Source organism: Belonocnema kinseyi, chromosome 4 (genome assembly GCF_010883055.1).
Source record: "Belonocnema kinseyi isolate 2016_QV_RU_SX_M_011 chromosome 4, B_treatae_v1, whole genome shotgun sequence".
NCBI lineage: Eukaryota > Metazoa > Arthropoda > Insecta > Hymenoptera > Cynipidae > Belonocnema > Belonocnema kinseyi.
The window spans coordinates 40,953,351-40,968,711 of record NC_046660.1 but is presented as its reverse complement, the minus strand read 5'-3'; the positions used below and the strand labels follow the sequence as shown (position 1 = coordinate 40,968,711).

Here is a 15,361-nt window from a genome sequence, read left to right as displayed (position 1 = left end):
AATAATGAAAAATTTTGCGAGAGAGAAAAAATATATCTCACGCTTAATTGAGATACTTCTGTTCTTTTAACATTTAATCTATCCAAAAAGGAAACTTTTAAACACTTGAAATTGTCTTGTATCTTAAAATTGAAAAAAAAACAAATAGAAATTTTCTGATTAGAAATGTGATTTGTTTTTATATGAGCCGAGGTGTTCATAAGTAATTGAAATTATTTTGGGATCACAAATTTTGTCCATTTTTAAATATATTTTTTTTACAAAAGCTGCGATTAATTTTTTTTTATTACAAGAAACTATCGGAAATTAATCAAGAAATTATAAGTAACTTAGAAAAACTACGATCCAAATAAAAAATACCAAAGTAAATTTTCGACGATTTGTGCAAAAAATAAAAAAAAATAATAATGAAAAATTTTGCGAGAGAGAAAAAATATATCTCACGCTTAATTGAGATACTTCTGTTCTTTTAACATTTAATCTATCCAAAAAGGAAACTTTTAAATACTTGAAATTGTCTTGTATCTTAAAATTGAAAAAAAAAATTACAAAAAAATGTTTTCTGATTAGAAATGTAATTTGTTTTTATATGAGCCGAGGTGTTCATAAGTTAATTAAATTATTTTGCAATCACAAATGTTGTCCATTTTTAAATACATTTTTTTTACAGAAGCTGCGATTAATTTTTTTTTATTATAACAAATTTTGTAAGAGAAACCCAGGCGTAAATAATAAAAAAAAGTAGCTTTTACTTAAATGCAGTTATTTGAATATTTTAATTTTTTCTTCTGCTTCAGGGAAAAGTCGGAATTTTTTATCAATTTTAATTTAGAAAAGCTCATTATATTCCTGGAAAGGATGCTTACAAATATATTCATCAAGTTTGTATTGAAATTATTTTATTTAGATATAATATTATTTATTTAAATATTATTAAAATAACAAAATTATTTTTAGTTAGTAATTTTTGAATTAAAGAATTTACGCTTTTGTAAATTAAAATTTAATGCAAATTACTACTTTTGCCTAAAGTGGAAGAAAAAAGACAAATATACAAATAACTACAACTTAATAAACAATTATTACTTTACCATTTTTTATTTGCATATTTTTTCTTTACCAACTATTGTACGATTAAATAACAAAAAATGTAATGTCTAATAAATTATTGAAAATACGCTTTATGTTAGTGCTTTTCGATGGAAATTAGTATATTTATAAAATAATTTTAATATAAAATCGAAAAGTTTCGAAAAAGATTGACAATTTTGACAAATCTTAGGTTGCGTTCGTCTTTTACCGGAAATTTGCATTTTAAAATAAATATCATCAAGATTTCTCTTTTGATCAAGATTTTTTTTAAAAATAAAAAATGATTATCTTTCGAAGATTGAACATTATTTAAAGATTTACTTTTATCGGTTTTGTTAGCGTTTTTGCTTGCCGGAAACTGAATTATTCAAACAAAAATCAGTGGATTTTAAAGTATCATAATTTTGCAACAAATTTAGGTTGCGTTAGTATTGTAAATTTAACGATTTTAGCCATTTTTGTTAAAAACAATATAAGTTACAAGCTTAAACAGTTTCAGTCTTTTTTGTCGGAAATTAAAATTTTTTATTCGAAAGTCATTAGATTTCAACCAAAAAAAATTCATAAGGTTTGAACAATTTTAGGTTATGTTGTTGTTTTAGATCGAAAAATGATATTTCAAAATAAAAATCATTATGATTTAAATAAAATTTATAATCTGTTAACAATTTAAAAAATTAAATTCGCAATGTTTCATCTTGTTGGCTTTTACACCGGAAATCAGTATTTTAAGTAAAAAAATAATATTTCAAAGATTTACGATTTGGAACCATTTTTTTCAATGTTATATTGATGCTTTTAGTTGAAAATTTGTATTTGTTATTTCAAAAATCATCGTATTTGTAAGATTACCTCTACTGATAATAAAAAAATCATTAGATTTCAAAGAAAATTCATAATTTTTTAAAACAATTTCGGGTTGCGTTACTGTTTCAGACCGAAAATTTATGTTTTCAAACCAAAATCATCATGATTCAAATAAGATTTAGAAGCTTTTAACCATTTTTTATTATTTAAAATTTTTTCAGATATTTTAAATTTTTAATCAGATAAATTATATTTTAAACATTCCAAAGTAGATTTACAAAATTTGAACAATTTTACGTTAGGTTAAACATTTATATTTTTGTTAATTTTAATTAAAAATTTTTGGATTTCAAAATAAATTTTTTGCAATTTTAAATTATGATCGCGTTTTAAAAAGAGGATTTATAATTTAAAAAAAAAATTGTTCTGTTCGTGTTTGTCTTCTAAAATTGCTATCGATAATAAACAGTTATCAGATTTCAAAGAGAAAACACAATTTTTAAATTTTTTAGACTACTTTGTTGTTTTAGATAAAAAATTTACATTTTCAAATGAAAATCATTATGTTTTGAATAAGATTTAGAATCTTTTAACAATTTTTTATTATTACTTATAATGAAAATCCTTGGATTTACAAAATAAATTCTTTTTGTACATTTTAAATTTAGGCTCACGTTTTTAAAACAGGATTTACTATCTTAAATTTTTTATAGTGTTTCTCGTTTGAAACTGTTATTAGTAATAAAAAATCATTATATTTCAAAGAAAATAATTTTTAAACATTTTTAAGTTACTTTTTTGTTTTAAATTGAAATTTTATATTTTCAAACAAAAATCATTATAGCCTGAATGAGATTAAAAATCTTTGAACCATTTTTTATCATTTTAAAGTTTTTCATCAGAAACTGGTATTTTTAATTGTACAAAAATGATATTTGAAAAATTTCTAAGTAGATTTTACGACTTTTTAAGAAGTTTAAGTCAGGGTGGCATTTTATACCAAAAATCTTTACTTTTAATAAAAATCCTTGGATTTATAAAATAAATTCTTTTTGTAAATTTTATATTTGTGCTCAAATTTTTAAACAGGATTTACTATCTTAATTTTTTTTTATTATCATAGTGTTTCTCGTTTGAAGATGTCATTGATAATAAAAAATCATAATATTTCAAAGAAAATAATTTTTTAATATTTTTAAATTACTTTTTTGTTTCAACTCGAAATTTTATATTTTCAAACAAAAATCATTATGATTCAAATAAGATTTAGAATCTTTGAACAATTTTTTATTATTTTAGGATTTTTCATTAGAAATTGGTATTTTAATTTTTTTTAGATGGCACTTTAAACATTTCAAAGTAGATTCACTGTTTTTTTACAATTTCAGATTATAACGGCATTTTATGCCGAAAATCGTTACTTTTAATAAAAAGTCATTGGATTTCAAAAATAAATTCTTTTTGAACAATTTTAAGTGGTGCTCGCGTTTCTAAAAGAGGATTCACAATCATAAATAATTTTCTCTTATGTTAGTTTTACTCGTATAAAATTTAGATAGGTAATAAAAATTACAATTTTGAATAACTTTGGGTTATACTACTGTTTTTCGACACAAAGGTTTTTTTTTAAATGAAAAATGCAGCATTTTTTTTACGAAAATATTATATATTGATTATGAAGTTAAGATATCAATTTGATCAATTATCTAAAATATTGTTCTATGTTTGCTTTTCTATTATTTTAGACATTAGATACTAAAAAAAAAGAAAAATGTTGTAACACTATTAATTTTATATTTTAAATAAAAATTTGTTTTTAGTTTAATTAAATTTGTGATTTTTTTTTATTCAAATTTTTGCATTTAATAAATTTTGTTTATTACGCTTTTATTTTTGAAAAAAAAAACATTTTTTTCACCTATCACAAAGAAAACTTTCTCTATTTTCCCTCCAATTAAAATGCAAATATTTTTGTTACTTTCAATTTAAGAAAAATATATCAAACCTTGAGGAAGGTGACCAATATACAGGTTTAAAGTCCCTGAAGACGAGCCCCTTCTCATATAGATTGATAAATTTCCGTAATTGGTTCGTTACGTAGGAAATATCATTTGTGAAATAACAACCAGAGTCTTTCCAGTCTGCTACAACACCCCAGGAAGCAAAAGCTTCACGCTGCTGAGCTATGACATTCTTTGCATATTTTCTTGCTATAAAAAAACATAAATATTTATTTTGATTTTATGTTTGTTGAGTAGCATTTTTTTGTCGATGAAATGACAATTTTTAATCTACTTAGTCTAAATAAAAAATGTTTATGATCTTTACTTGTGAATAAAACATTTTTTTTAGTTCCGCTGGGATTCGAACAAGGGTTCGACCTGGGTTCAAATCCCAGCAAAAAGGAATTTTTTCACGAAAATTTTTTCTTTTGATAAAAATTAAAAATATTAGTTTCCTCGTATATGAAAAATATTACCATGTTGACGAATTTGAAGAGGAGTCAAATCTTTTGCTTTAGCTTTAGCTTCTGTCAAAGCTTTTAATTCAATTGGCAGACCGTGACAGTCCCAGCCTGGCACGTAATGAACTCGCTGGCCTTTTAGAATTTTGCTTCTGAGAGTTATGTCTTTTAAAATCTGTTGGATTTTATATTAATAGGCAAGGAAAAAATTTCATTCTAAATTTTAGAAATAATTTCTGTTTTTTAAATATATTTTTTAAGCAAAATATTAAATTATAATAGGATTATTTGGCGGTAAATATTTTTTTAAATTTGATAAATAATAACTTGCCTTATTTATTGCATGGCCCATGTGTGGAATTCCATTGGCGTACGGAGGTCCATCATGTAAAACATAATCTGGACCAGACAGATTTAGCCTTTGCCAATTGTACAAATCAGAGAATCCACATCTCTATAATTTAAATTAATAATAATAAAATTCTTCATAATATATATGTACAAAATATAAACTCTGTTGATTAAATAAATGTGGACCTTTAATTAAATTATTTGAAGAAAATAAAATGTGTCAAAACAATCAACATTTTGTTTTACACATGTTTATTTTAAAATTAAAGAAATTTTTTTGGTTTATTTTGAAAATTCATATTTTTTTGTATAAACTTCATATTTTTCGATAAAAAATGCAATAGTCTTGATGAAAATGAATCTTTTTCGTTTAAAAATAAAAATTTTCGTTGAAAATTTAACGGTTTCTGTCAAACTTCTTAAAAATTTGATTGTTATTCTGATCGTATAATAATAATAATTATATATATATAATATAATAAATAATAATAATAGTATTATATTATTTTTTTTTTAGTTGAAAATTAATTTGATATAATTTTATAAAAAATGTAATTCCATTTTAACTTCCATTTTTGGATGAAAATTGAACTTTTTTAGTTGAAAGTTTAACTAATTGGTTGATAAGTTATTTATTTTGTGTAAAATTCGACTTTTTGGATATAAAATAAATTTTTTTTCAAAAATGCAACTGTGTAATTGAAAATTAATCTGTTTCAGTTGAGGACTCAAGTGTTTGGTTGAATATTTGTATTTTTTGATTAAATTGATCTATTTTTTATTTAAAATTAAAATATACTTTTGTTGAAATATAAACTATTATATTTTTTGTTGAAGATTCGTATTTTTAAGTTGAAAATTCAAATATTGGAAGGTAATTCAACTATTTGATTGAGAATTAACTTCTTTGTTAAAACTTCGAGTGTTTTGTGGAAAATTAGTCTTTTTTATTAAAAATTGAACAATCAAATAGAAAATTTCACTATCTGGAAGAGAATTCAACTGTTTTGCCGAAACTTCGCATTTTGGACTTTAAATTTCGGGTAAAAATGTAAGTATTTTATTTAAAATTCGTCTCTATGATTTAAAAATTCTACAATTAAATTGATTTTTTTTCTTTCTTAATTAAACAAATTTCTTAAAATAAAAATTCAATTATTTTGTTGAATATTTATCTTTTTGGTTTGAAAATTCATCACTTTGTGTCTTTTTTATGTTTCAAATTTACTTAGTTTTTGCTTCAAAATGAACTTTTTGATAATAATTAACTTTTTAAAATAAAAATCAATTTTTTGGGACTTTAGGATCAACAATTTTCTAAAACAATCGACTTTTTGCCTCAAAAATGCAACTCTATTATTAAAAACGCATATCTTTTGACAGAAAATTATTCCTTTTTTTTAATTGATCTATTTTGTTAAAAAAATGTCTTCTTTGGAAGAAAATAATTTTTTTCGGTTTTTTATCAGTCTAAAATTAAATTGTTCTGTGAACAATTTTTGGTTGAAAATTAATTCTTAACAAAATATGTAATTTTCCAACAAAATAATTTATTTTAACCAAAATAGATTAATTTTCAACAAAAAGATTAAATTTCAATAAAGTAGTTGAATTTTCAACCTAAAAATACGAATTTTCAACGAAGAATATAATAGTTAATGTTTCAACAAAAATAGATTTTAATTAAAAATAAAAAACAGATCCACTTAACGAAAAATGACGAATTTGCAACAAAATACTTGAATGCTTAACTAGAACAGATTTTATTCAACAAAATAATTATATTTTCTAGGGAAAAATACTTTTTTCCATCAAAATAAATTTATATGAATAAATAAACTTTAATAGATTTGATAAATTTTCCATAAAATAATTGAATTTTCAACAAAAACAGATTCATTTTCACTCAACGGATAAACTTTCAAACAAAAAGATTAATTTTCAATAAAAATTAAATTACAGGGCAAAAATGAATTTTCAATCCGAAAATATAAACCTTCAACAAAAAAGTTAAGATTTGACAAAATATTTGAATTTTCAACCTAAAACAGATGAATTCTATGCAAAAATAAAAGAATTTTCAACAAAATAGTTTTTTTCTCTCGAAATTTTCGAAAATCTATATTGTGTTTAAATTTCTAATTCTTCTCAATATTTTCAACTCGAAAATATGCATTTTCGACAAAAGAGTTCACTTAGAACCAATCAGTTTTATTTAAAAGAAAAATAATTAAATTTACTGTTAAAAAAGTTATCTTTTAATTAAAAAACGAATTTTCGACTAAAATGGTGAATACTTACCCGAAAAAATGGACGAAGTTACATTTTTAGACCAAAAAAGATGATGTTTTAACAAAAAATGAAGTAATTAAATTTTCATTGAAGAAAATTAATTTTTAAAATAAAAATATTTTTGTTTACAAAAAGTTTAATTTTGTACGAAACAGTTAAATTTTATATAAAAATTGTGATTATTCAAGACGAAAAGATGGATTTTCAATATAACAGTTGAATTTTCAACAAGAAAATATAAATTTTTTACAGGAACGTTAATTTGCAACGTATTTTCAAGGAAGATTAAGAATTTTCAACAAAAAAAAAATAAACTCTTAAAATAGTAGTTCAAATCTCAACCAAGGAGTATAAATTTTTAACAAAATTGTTGAGATTTCAAAAAATGATTCAAATTTTAAACCAAATAGTATATTTTGTCACTAAAAAAATAAACTTTCAACCAAAAAGATGAATTTTCTAATAAAACCAAAAATAATTTCAACAACAAAGTTGAATTATCAGCAAAAAATAGATTTTTTTGTTTTAAAGAAAATTGTTAAATTTTGAACAATATGTTAATTATCTTAAATGCATTTTAGAACTTTCCATTTCTTTAGACAATTTTAAATACTATTAAAATTGTACACATGCGAATTTTTTTAATAAATTAAAACTTTTTTGCAAAAAATGAATCGTTTTGATTGAAAATTTGCCTTTTTAGATGAATTCAACTCTTTCTTAATTTTTTTGGCTGAAAATGTATCTTTTTAGTGAAAATTAATATTCTTTGGTTGAAAATTCTAATATTTTATAGAAAATTTCTCTTTTTGATTTGAAAATTAATATTTCCTGGTAGAAATTTGATCTTCTTTGGTTAAAAATGGCAGTGTTTGAATAAAAATATTTTTTTTTTTTGAGTATTTACCTATTTAGCGGGGAATTTAACTATTATGTTGGAAATTCGTAGGTTTGAATGAAATAAAATCCTTTTTAATTAAATTACATTGTTGAACATTCATTTTGTTGTTGTTAAAAATTCATTATTTATTTCAAAATTCATTTCTCTACTTAAAAATCCTTTCTTTTTTATTTCTAGAAAATCAATATTTTTTATTTAAAATTCATATTTTAATTTTATTTACAAAGTTTTCTGTATTAAGATTCATCATCTTAGTTCAAAATTAATCTCATTGATTAAAAATATAATTATTTTGTTACATTTTTTTATTTATACAGAAAGTTAATCTTATTAATTGAAAATTCAAATTTTTAGCGAAATTTAATCTGTTTTGGTTAAAAATGCAATTATTTTCTTGACAATTCAATTTTTTTTTTGCTTAATTCGTCTTTTATAGTGAATTCCATTTTATTTTAATTAAAAATTAAAATTTCCACTTTAATTATTGACGTGTTTTTTTTATCAAGATTCATAATTGTAGCTCAAAATTTATCTCCGATAAATTAAATTAAACATTAAAGTTTAAATTAATAAATTAGGTATCAGGATATATAGATATATAAGCACATAGAAAAATCAGAACAGCGATATAAAATCAGAACATGTCCTGATAAAAAATAAGAATTTAACTACAAATTCATGAAAAAAAAAATTCTGAAGGCAGAATATTATTTTCACTTACCTCTGTCAAATATTTATCCACTTCAATTCTGCTCTTGCCAGTGACTTTAGCTGGAAACTCAGTTTTCGGCAGCAAAACTGTATTAGTATATTGTTTTGGCTTAACATTTTCTTGCGTTCCAGAATAAAATCGAAAAAAAATCTTCGCACGATTCAGTAGCAAATTTTTTCTTCTTTGAAATAAAGCATTAAAACCGACTGACATCTTTCACAATATGGTTTAAATCGCAGTCCAATATATTTTTTTAATAAATTTGTTCTTCATGCCATCTATTTTTATTCATTTTCCTAAAATTATACTCTATTTAAAATGTGTTATAAACAAAATAACCACAAACATAATCATTTCGGAGCACTTCATATTTGTAAAAACTTCAACATATCTAAGTATCTTTCGAATATTTAAATTTTCTTGAAATCATAAATAAATATAAAAGTTCTAATTATTTAATACTTTAAACCGGCGAATTGCGGCGGATATCTATATCAAGAAAAAAATTTCACATTTCAGCCCATTTATTTGAGGTTAGGTTACAGTGTGAATTAAGGGTTACCACACAAGCTAGCAGAAGGAATTATCTCAGAACCAATCAAGATCCAGAATGAAGTTCTGTGATTAGTTAGATCCTAATTTATTGTGATATATGCTTAAAGTTAAAAACCTCGAGGATGGCTGCTTCAGGAGGTATCGTTATTTTATATTTTGCACGCAATATTGATAAAATAAATTCTTGAATACCAACAATTTTATCAGAAAAATTGTTTAAATATTTCTAACTGGAGTTTCAGTACGCTCTTTACACCTGTTTTACTAGAAAGATGTACATAACCTCAAAACTAGAAATTTTCTTGATGTGAATTAATTTGCTTTAAGTAATTATTTATTTAGATTAATTGAATCTGAATTTATATAGATAAACCAACAATTGCGTAGCTCATGCTTTTTTATTTTTTAAATGTCAAAAGAGATAAATTTGATTTATCACCGGAAAATTAATATTGTTTGTCTTGTTTTCAGGGAGATTTTTAACTTCGTTATTTTCGACCCTGAAAATAAGTGTGGGGCCCAATGTTTACTGTGGATCAGTTATGCAAACGCGAAATTATGCAGCAAGAAAGGGAACGAGAGAAAGAAAATTAAAACTTAAGAAAAGAAACATAGAGATAAAGGCGAAGAAACTCGCTGCCATGGGACCGATGATTAGAAAGAAAAATTTGTGAGTACAAGTGGTCAGAAAATTAAGTAACAATTTTTAAAATATCCACCAGGGCTTCTATTTACCTAGAAAATATTTTTATTTTAAATCAAAAACAGTTAATTAATTGAAAAAGACGATTTGTTAATAACATAGTTGATTCCTCGACTAAAAACAGATTAATTTTCCATTAAAAAAATGAATTTTTAAATAAACAGATTAATTTTCCGCAAAAAAAAAGAAGTTTTAACAAATTAGTTATATTTTCAATCAAAGAGATGAATTCTGAACTAAAAAGATGAATCTTAATAAAAAAATGGTGAAAATAAAAATTTGAATTTTGAATGCAAAAGAGTGGAATTCTTACTAGAAAATGAATTTTCAAAAAAATAGTTTTATTTATTTTATATTATATTCGGTTCATTTTTTCTTAAATTCATATTTTAAGATGCATTCCACTGTTTTTTATTTTTTAATTTAAGTTTAAATTTAAAAAATTTTTTATTAGGATTCATCACTTTAGTAAAAAATGTATCTCTTTGATTGAAAATTTAACTAATTTGTTGAAGATTCTTTTTTTTTTGTACAGAAAATTAATCTTTTTAGTAGAAAAATAATTTTTTTAGAGAATACTAATCTGGTTTGGTTAAAAGAATTCAATTATTTTGTTGATAATTCAACTATTATTGGAAAATTTGTATTTCTCGATGAATTCCACTCTTTTCTTATTCAAATTTTTTATTTTATTTCTAAAGTTTCTGTTTTATTAAGATCCATCACTTTATTTTAAAATTTATTAAAATATAACTGTTTTGTAAAAATGATTTTTTTACCGAAAATTAATTGTTTGTATTTAAAATTCAAATTGTTATCCAAAAAGGTTATTTTTCTACCAGAAAAAATTGTTATATTTTCCACCAAAAAGACGAATTTTCCATAAAATAGTTCAACGAAAAAGCATAATTTCCTGCAAAAAGAAAAGAATTTTCAACAAAATAGTTATATTTTCAACCAAAGAGATGAATTGTGAACTAAAAAGATGAATCTTAATAAAAAAATGTTGAAAATTAGAATTAAAATTTTGAATACAAAAGAGTGGAATTCTTACTAGAAAACGAATTTTCAAAAAAAAAAATTTAATTATTTTATATTATATTCGGTTCACTTTTTAAATTCGTATTTCAAGATGAATTCCACTCTTTTTTATTTAAAATTTAAGGCTATATTTTCAACAAATTTTTATTAAGATTCATCACTTTCGTAAAAAATTTATCTCATTGATTGAAAATTTAACGAAAATTTTTTTTACAGAAAATTAATCTTTTTAGTTGAAAATTCATTTTTTTCGCGAAAATTAATCTGGTATGGTAAAAAAATTCAATTATTTTGTTGAGAATTGAACTATCACTGGAAAATTGGTATTTTTTTATGAATTACACTCTTTTTTATTTTATTTTTAAGTTTTTTATTAAGATTCATCATTTTATTTTATAATTTATTTAATTTATTAAAATATAACTATTTGGTTAAAAATGATTTCTTTTTTACAGAAAATTAATCTTTTTTGTTGAAAATTCAGTTTTTTCAACGAAAATTAATATAAAAATTTAATTATTCTGTTGAAAATTTGTCTTTTGTTATGAAGTTCACTCTTTTGTATTTAAAATTCAAATTTTATATAAAAAAGAAGATTGGGATTCATAAAAAAAAGACAACATTTTCAACAAAATAGTGGAATTCTGAACAAAGAAATTGAATTATTAACAAAAATAAATTGTTTTCGCTAAAAGATGAATTTTAAACCAAAAGGTTATTTTTCTACCAGAAAAAAGATTTATATTTTCTACCAAAAAGGCGAATTTTGCATGAAATAGGAACGAAAAAGATCAATTTCCCGCTAAAAAAAGTAGAATTTTCAACAAAATAGTTATATTTTCAATCAAAGAGATAAATTGTAAAATAAATTATGAATCTTAAAAAAAGCAACTGAATTTTTAACAAAGCAGTTCAACTTTTAACAAAGTACAGTTCAATTTTGAACAACAACTGAAATAATACTTAGCGCAAATTCTAATCGTTGATATTTCAATAAAAAAAGATTTTTCGGTCATGAAAGAACAAAAATTTTACCAAATTACAATTTGAGAGGAAAATAGAAATATAATACCATACAAATTAAAAATTTCTAATAACTTTTTTTAAGTTGATTTGTTTGTAAAGTTATATAAATATAATTTTCCTACGTTTCTTCCGAAAATTCAAAAATTTGTTTGAAAATTTCAGATTTGTCGAAACATTATCTCGATTTTTATTTTTTTATTTTATCGGATTTTAACAAATTTTATTCGGTTAAAAAGATATTGAGGACTTGTAGAATTTCAGAAAAAAATTGATATATTTTCGGAAATTTGTAAGCTTTCAAATATTTTTAATCTCTTCAAAACTTCTAAAGTTCCTAATATATTTTAAACTGACTTAATTTTTTCCTAAAATTGTGAAAAATCTGTTAAAATTAAAAAAATTGCTTTAAGATCTTCCAGATTTTTTGAAAATTTTGTAAATATAATCAAATGTTTAAAAATCTATTCAAAATTAATTTAAAAAATTACTTTTTCAAAATAAGTAATCATTTTAATTTTTCCCAGGAATCTTAAGAAAATTTTTTATATTATTTTTTGAACATTTAAGAAATTAGTATAACTTTCAATCGAGTTGAATTTCAAACCTAAAAAGATAAATTTTCAATGAAAAATTGTAATAATTGATATTTCCATAAGAGAAGATGTTAATTAAAAATTAAAAATAGTTGGATTTAACCTATGAAGAAGAATATTTTACAAAATACTTGATTTTTATTTAATAAAATTTATTTTCTACAAAAAAAAAGATGCAATTTCAACAAAATACATACATTTTTTAACGAATAGCTCAATTTTCTACAAAGTTGTTGAATTTTTTGAAAAGAAACGACGAACTTCCTTCAAATCAGTTGATTTTTATTCTAAAAATGGTAAATTTTTACCAAAAAATTTCATTTTTAAACGAAACAGATTAATTCTTAACCAGACAGTTGCATTTTATAACAAAAAAAAGGTGAAATTTCTAAAGAAAGAGATGGATTATCAAACCAAAGAGTGTTCAATTTTCTCACTATGTTGGGAGGTAAAACTCGAAAAGATTATCATCATTTGTAATGTTACTAAAAAGTTTCTTTGTGGCAATACGAACAAATTAAAAAAAATTTAATTTCTCACAATGAGGAAAGACAATTGAGAATGTTTTCATTTAAAAATTTGTTTTGAAAAAAATGTAACAAAATTTTGTTGGTAAATTTCATGCAAGCAAATAACCTTAAACGGGAAAAAAGTAACAAAACAATTTTTTCGATAATTAAATATTAATAATTAAAAAAATTTTAAATAATTTTTTGAAGCCTTTTGAGGGCTTTCAAACTATTTAAAATGATAATGATTTAACGTTTAATTTTAAAAGTGTTCAGTTATAAAACAATCGTAATGAAAAAATTGAGAAAGATGCAGTTCTGTTAATTGATGCCTAAACTTGCAAAGAAAAATGTTTTTATTTTATTGGTACTCTTTTTAATAAACTAAAGAAATGGATCTTGTATAAAAATATCTCATGTTTCAGGATCTGTTGAATATATTTACTATACTGTATTTAGACAACAAAATTTTTGTTGTCTCTTTTTCTGTATAATGTCATTTGCTTCCATAAACTCTAGAACAACAAAAAATTGAGAAAAAAACTTTGGTCTATGAACAAAAAATAAAAAATTTTGATGTTAATTTTTTGTCTACTAGTCTATAATAAATATTTCTTTTTTAAATTGTGAAATGAAAAAAAAAATCGAAAATTTGCAATCAATTTGCCCAATGATGAGAAATGAAAAAAATATAATTTGTTCATAGTGCCACAAAGAAACTTTTCAGTACTATTGGGAATGGTGGTCTACAATTTCGCCACCTTGTGCCGAAAACTGGAACTAGAAATAGTAGGTACAATTTTTCAGATGTATTTTAATTTTGGCATAAAAAAGTTTTTACGATTGTCTCGTGAAGTATAAAACAATAATTGCATACCAAAAACAAATCTTCATTAAGAACTGAATAGTTTTAGACAGAATTTCCATTTTATACAGTGAAAACCCATATTTTTATAATAGATTTTTTGAAGTAAAAAAGAACAATTATTTCATTATTTCGTGTAAGTTTCAATGCATTGTAAGCTTAAATAAAGTTTAACTCATATATATGTAGCCACAAATTTTATCCGGATTATGCCAAGGAATAAGTCCATTTAAGTTTATAATATTTTGAAAATCACGATAAATAGTACAATAATTGTTTGTTTTTTTTGTTAGAAAAATATTTCTGTCCAAATATGTGTTTTTTTCACTGTATAACATGTAATTTCCATCTAAACCCCTTTGTTTCCGATAAATATTTTTTTTTATCATCCAAGAAATACTTTAAACTCCAAAAAAAAATCGTTAAAGCACTTTTATGCACAAACTAACATGCATCTTTAAAATAGTATCTATTCTTTCTAGTTCGGAGTTTTCTCACCAGGCGGCGCATCACAGTTTAACCATTCCTAATTACCAATGAATTTAATCATTTTGAGATTTTTCGGCCCATCCTAATAGACACCCCCTGTACACCTATGAAAGTGGCGACTAAAAATATTTGTTATTTGACTTTGATTTTATAGAAGATTAAATCCACCTGATATTTTGAAGTATCGTGAATCAAATGCACACCGCGTATCTCCGGACGATGTCTGGATCTCCAGATACTACAATTGGAAGGTTTATCCTTTCGAAGAAGCTGTACAATGTCACCGGGAAGTCCTTCATCCCACAATGTACAATGTTCCACATGCAATTATCAAAGCGAATATTGAACTAAATATGGAGGTAAGAGATAATCTATTTATTAACTTTTTATGGTATATTCGTATTCTCAGTTTTAAATGTTTCAAATTTCAATTGAACAATTAGTCAGCGCCTATAAAAAAGGATTTCGTAGTCTATTAAGACTTAATTAGGTTCACTTCCCATCCCTCATTTTCCCTCACTTCGTCTCCCCTCCTTTTCCCTCACTCTCTCTCCTCTCGCAACCCTACTATCATCACCCCTAATTTTTCATCCTATCACTTTCCGTACTACTCTTTCCATCATTTCCCTGAATTCCCCGCCACTCATCCAACATCACTCACTTCACCACCCCTCATTTCGTTTCACTTCCCCTATTTCATCTTCCCTCATTTCACCTACTTCTTCTCATATTTCCCCTTACTTCCCTTCCTTCTCCTATATTTTCTATTCCTGGAAACCCTACTATCATCTTTCTGCTATCATCTCCCCTAATTTCCGTCCTATCACTTGCCGTACTACCCCTTTGATCATTTTCTCTACTTCCCCGCCCCTCATCTACAGGACTCACTTCACCTATTTCACCTCCCCTCATTTTTTTTAACTTCCTCTACTTCCTCTCCCCTCATTTCACCGACTTCTTC

The 15,361-nt window shown here is 23.4% G+C and overlaps 2 protein-coding genes across 2 annotated transcripts in view; one reads left to right on the top strand and one right to left on the bottom strand.

Annotated features, from left to right (window-relative positions):
- The window catches only part of LOC117171589 (isoleucine--tRNA ligase, mitochondrial), a 41,706-nt gene extending 32,516 nt beyond the window's left edge, over window positions 1-9,190 (bottom strand). The window contains exons 1-5 of the mRNA XM_033359035.1: window positions 9,082-9,190; window positions 8,629-8,915; window positions 4,695-4,817; window positions 4,379-4,538; window positions 3,905-4,109 (exon numbers count right to left, since the gene is read on the bottom strand). Of these exons, the coding sequence (XP_033214926.1) occupies window positions 3,905-4,109; window positions 4,379-4,538; window positions 4,695-4,817; window positions 8,629-8,832 (692 nt within the window). The 5' untranslated portion in view covers window positions 8,833-8,915; window positions 9,082-9,190. The remainder of the gene's footprint in view (window positions 1-3,904; window positions 4,110-4,378; window positions 4,539-4,694; window positions 4,818-8,628; window positions 8,916-9,081) is intronic.
- Window positions 9,177-15,361, top strand: part of LOC117171591 (50S ribosomal protein L1) — an 18,730-nt gene continuing 12,545 nt past the window's right edge. The window contains exons 1-3 of the mRNA XM_033359036.1: window positions 9,177-9,312; window positions 9,646-9,844; window positions 14,555-14,759. Of these exons, the coding sequence (XP_033214927.1) occupies window positions 9,297-9,312; window positions 9,646-9,844; window positions 14,555-14,759 (420 nt within the window). The 5' untranslated portion in view covers window positions 9,177-9,296. The remainder of the gene's footprint in view (window positions 9,313-9,645; window positions 9,845-14,554; window positions 14,760-15,361) is intronic.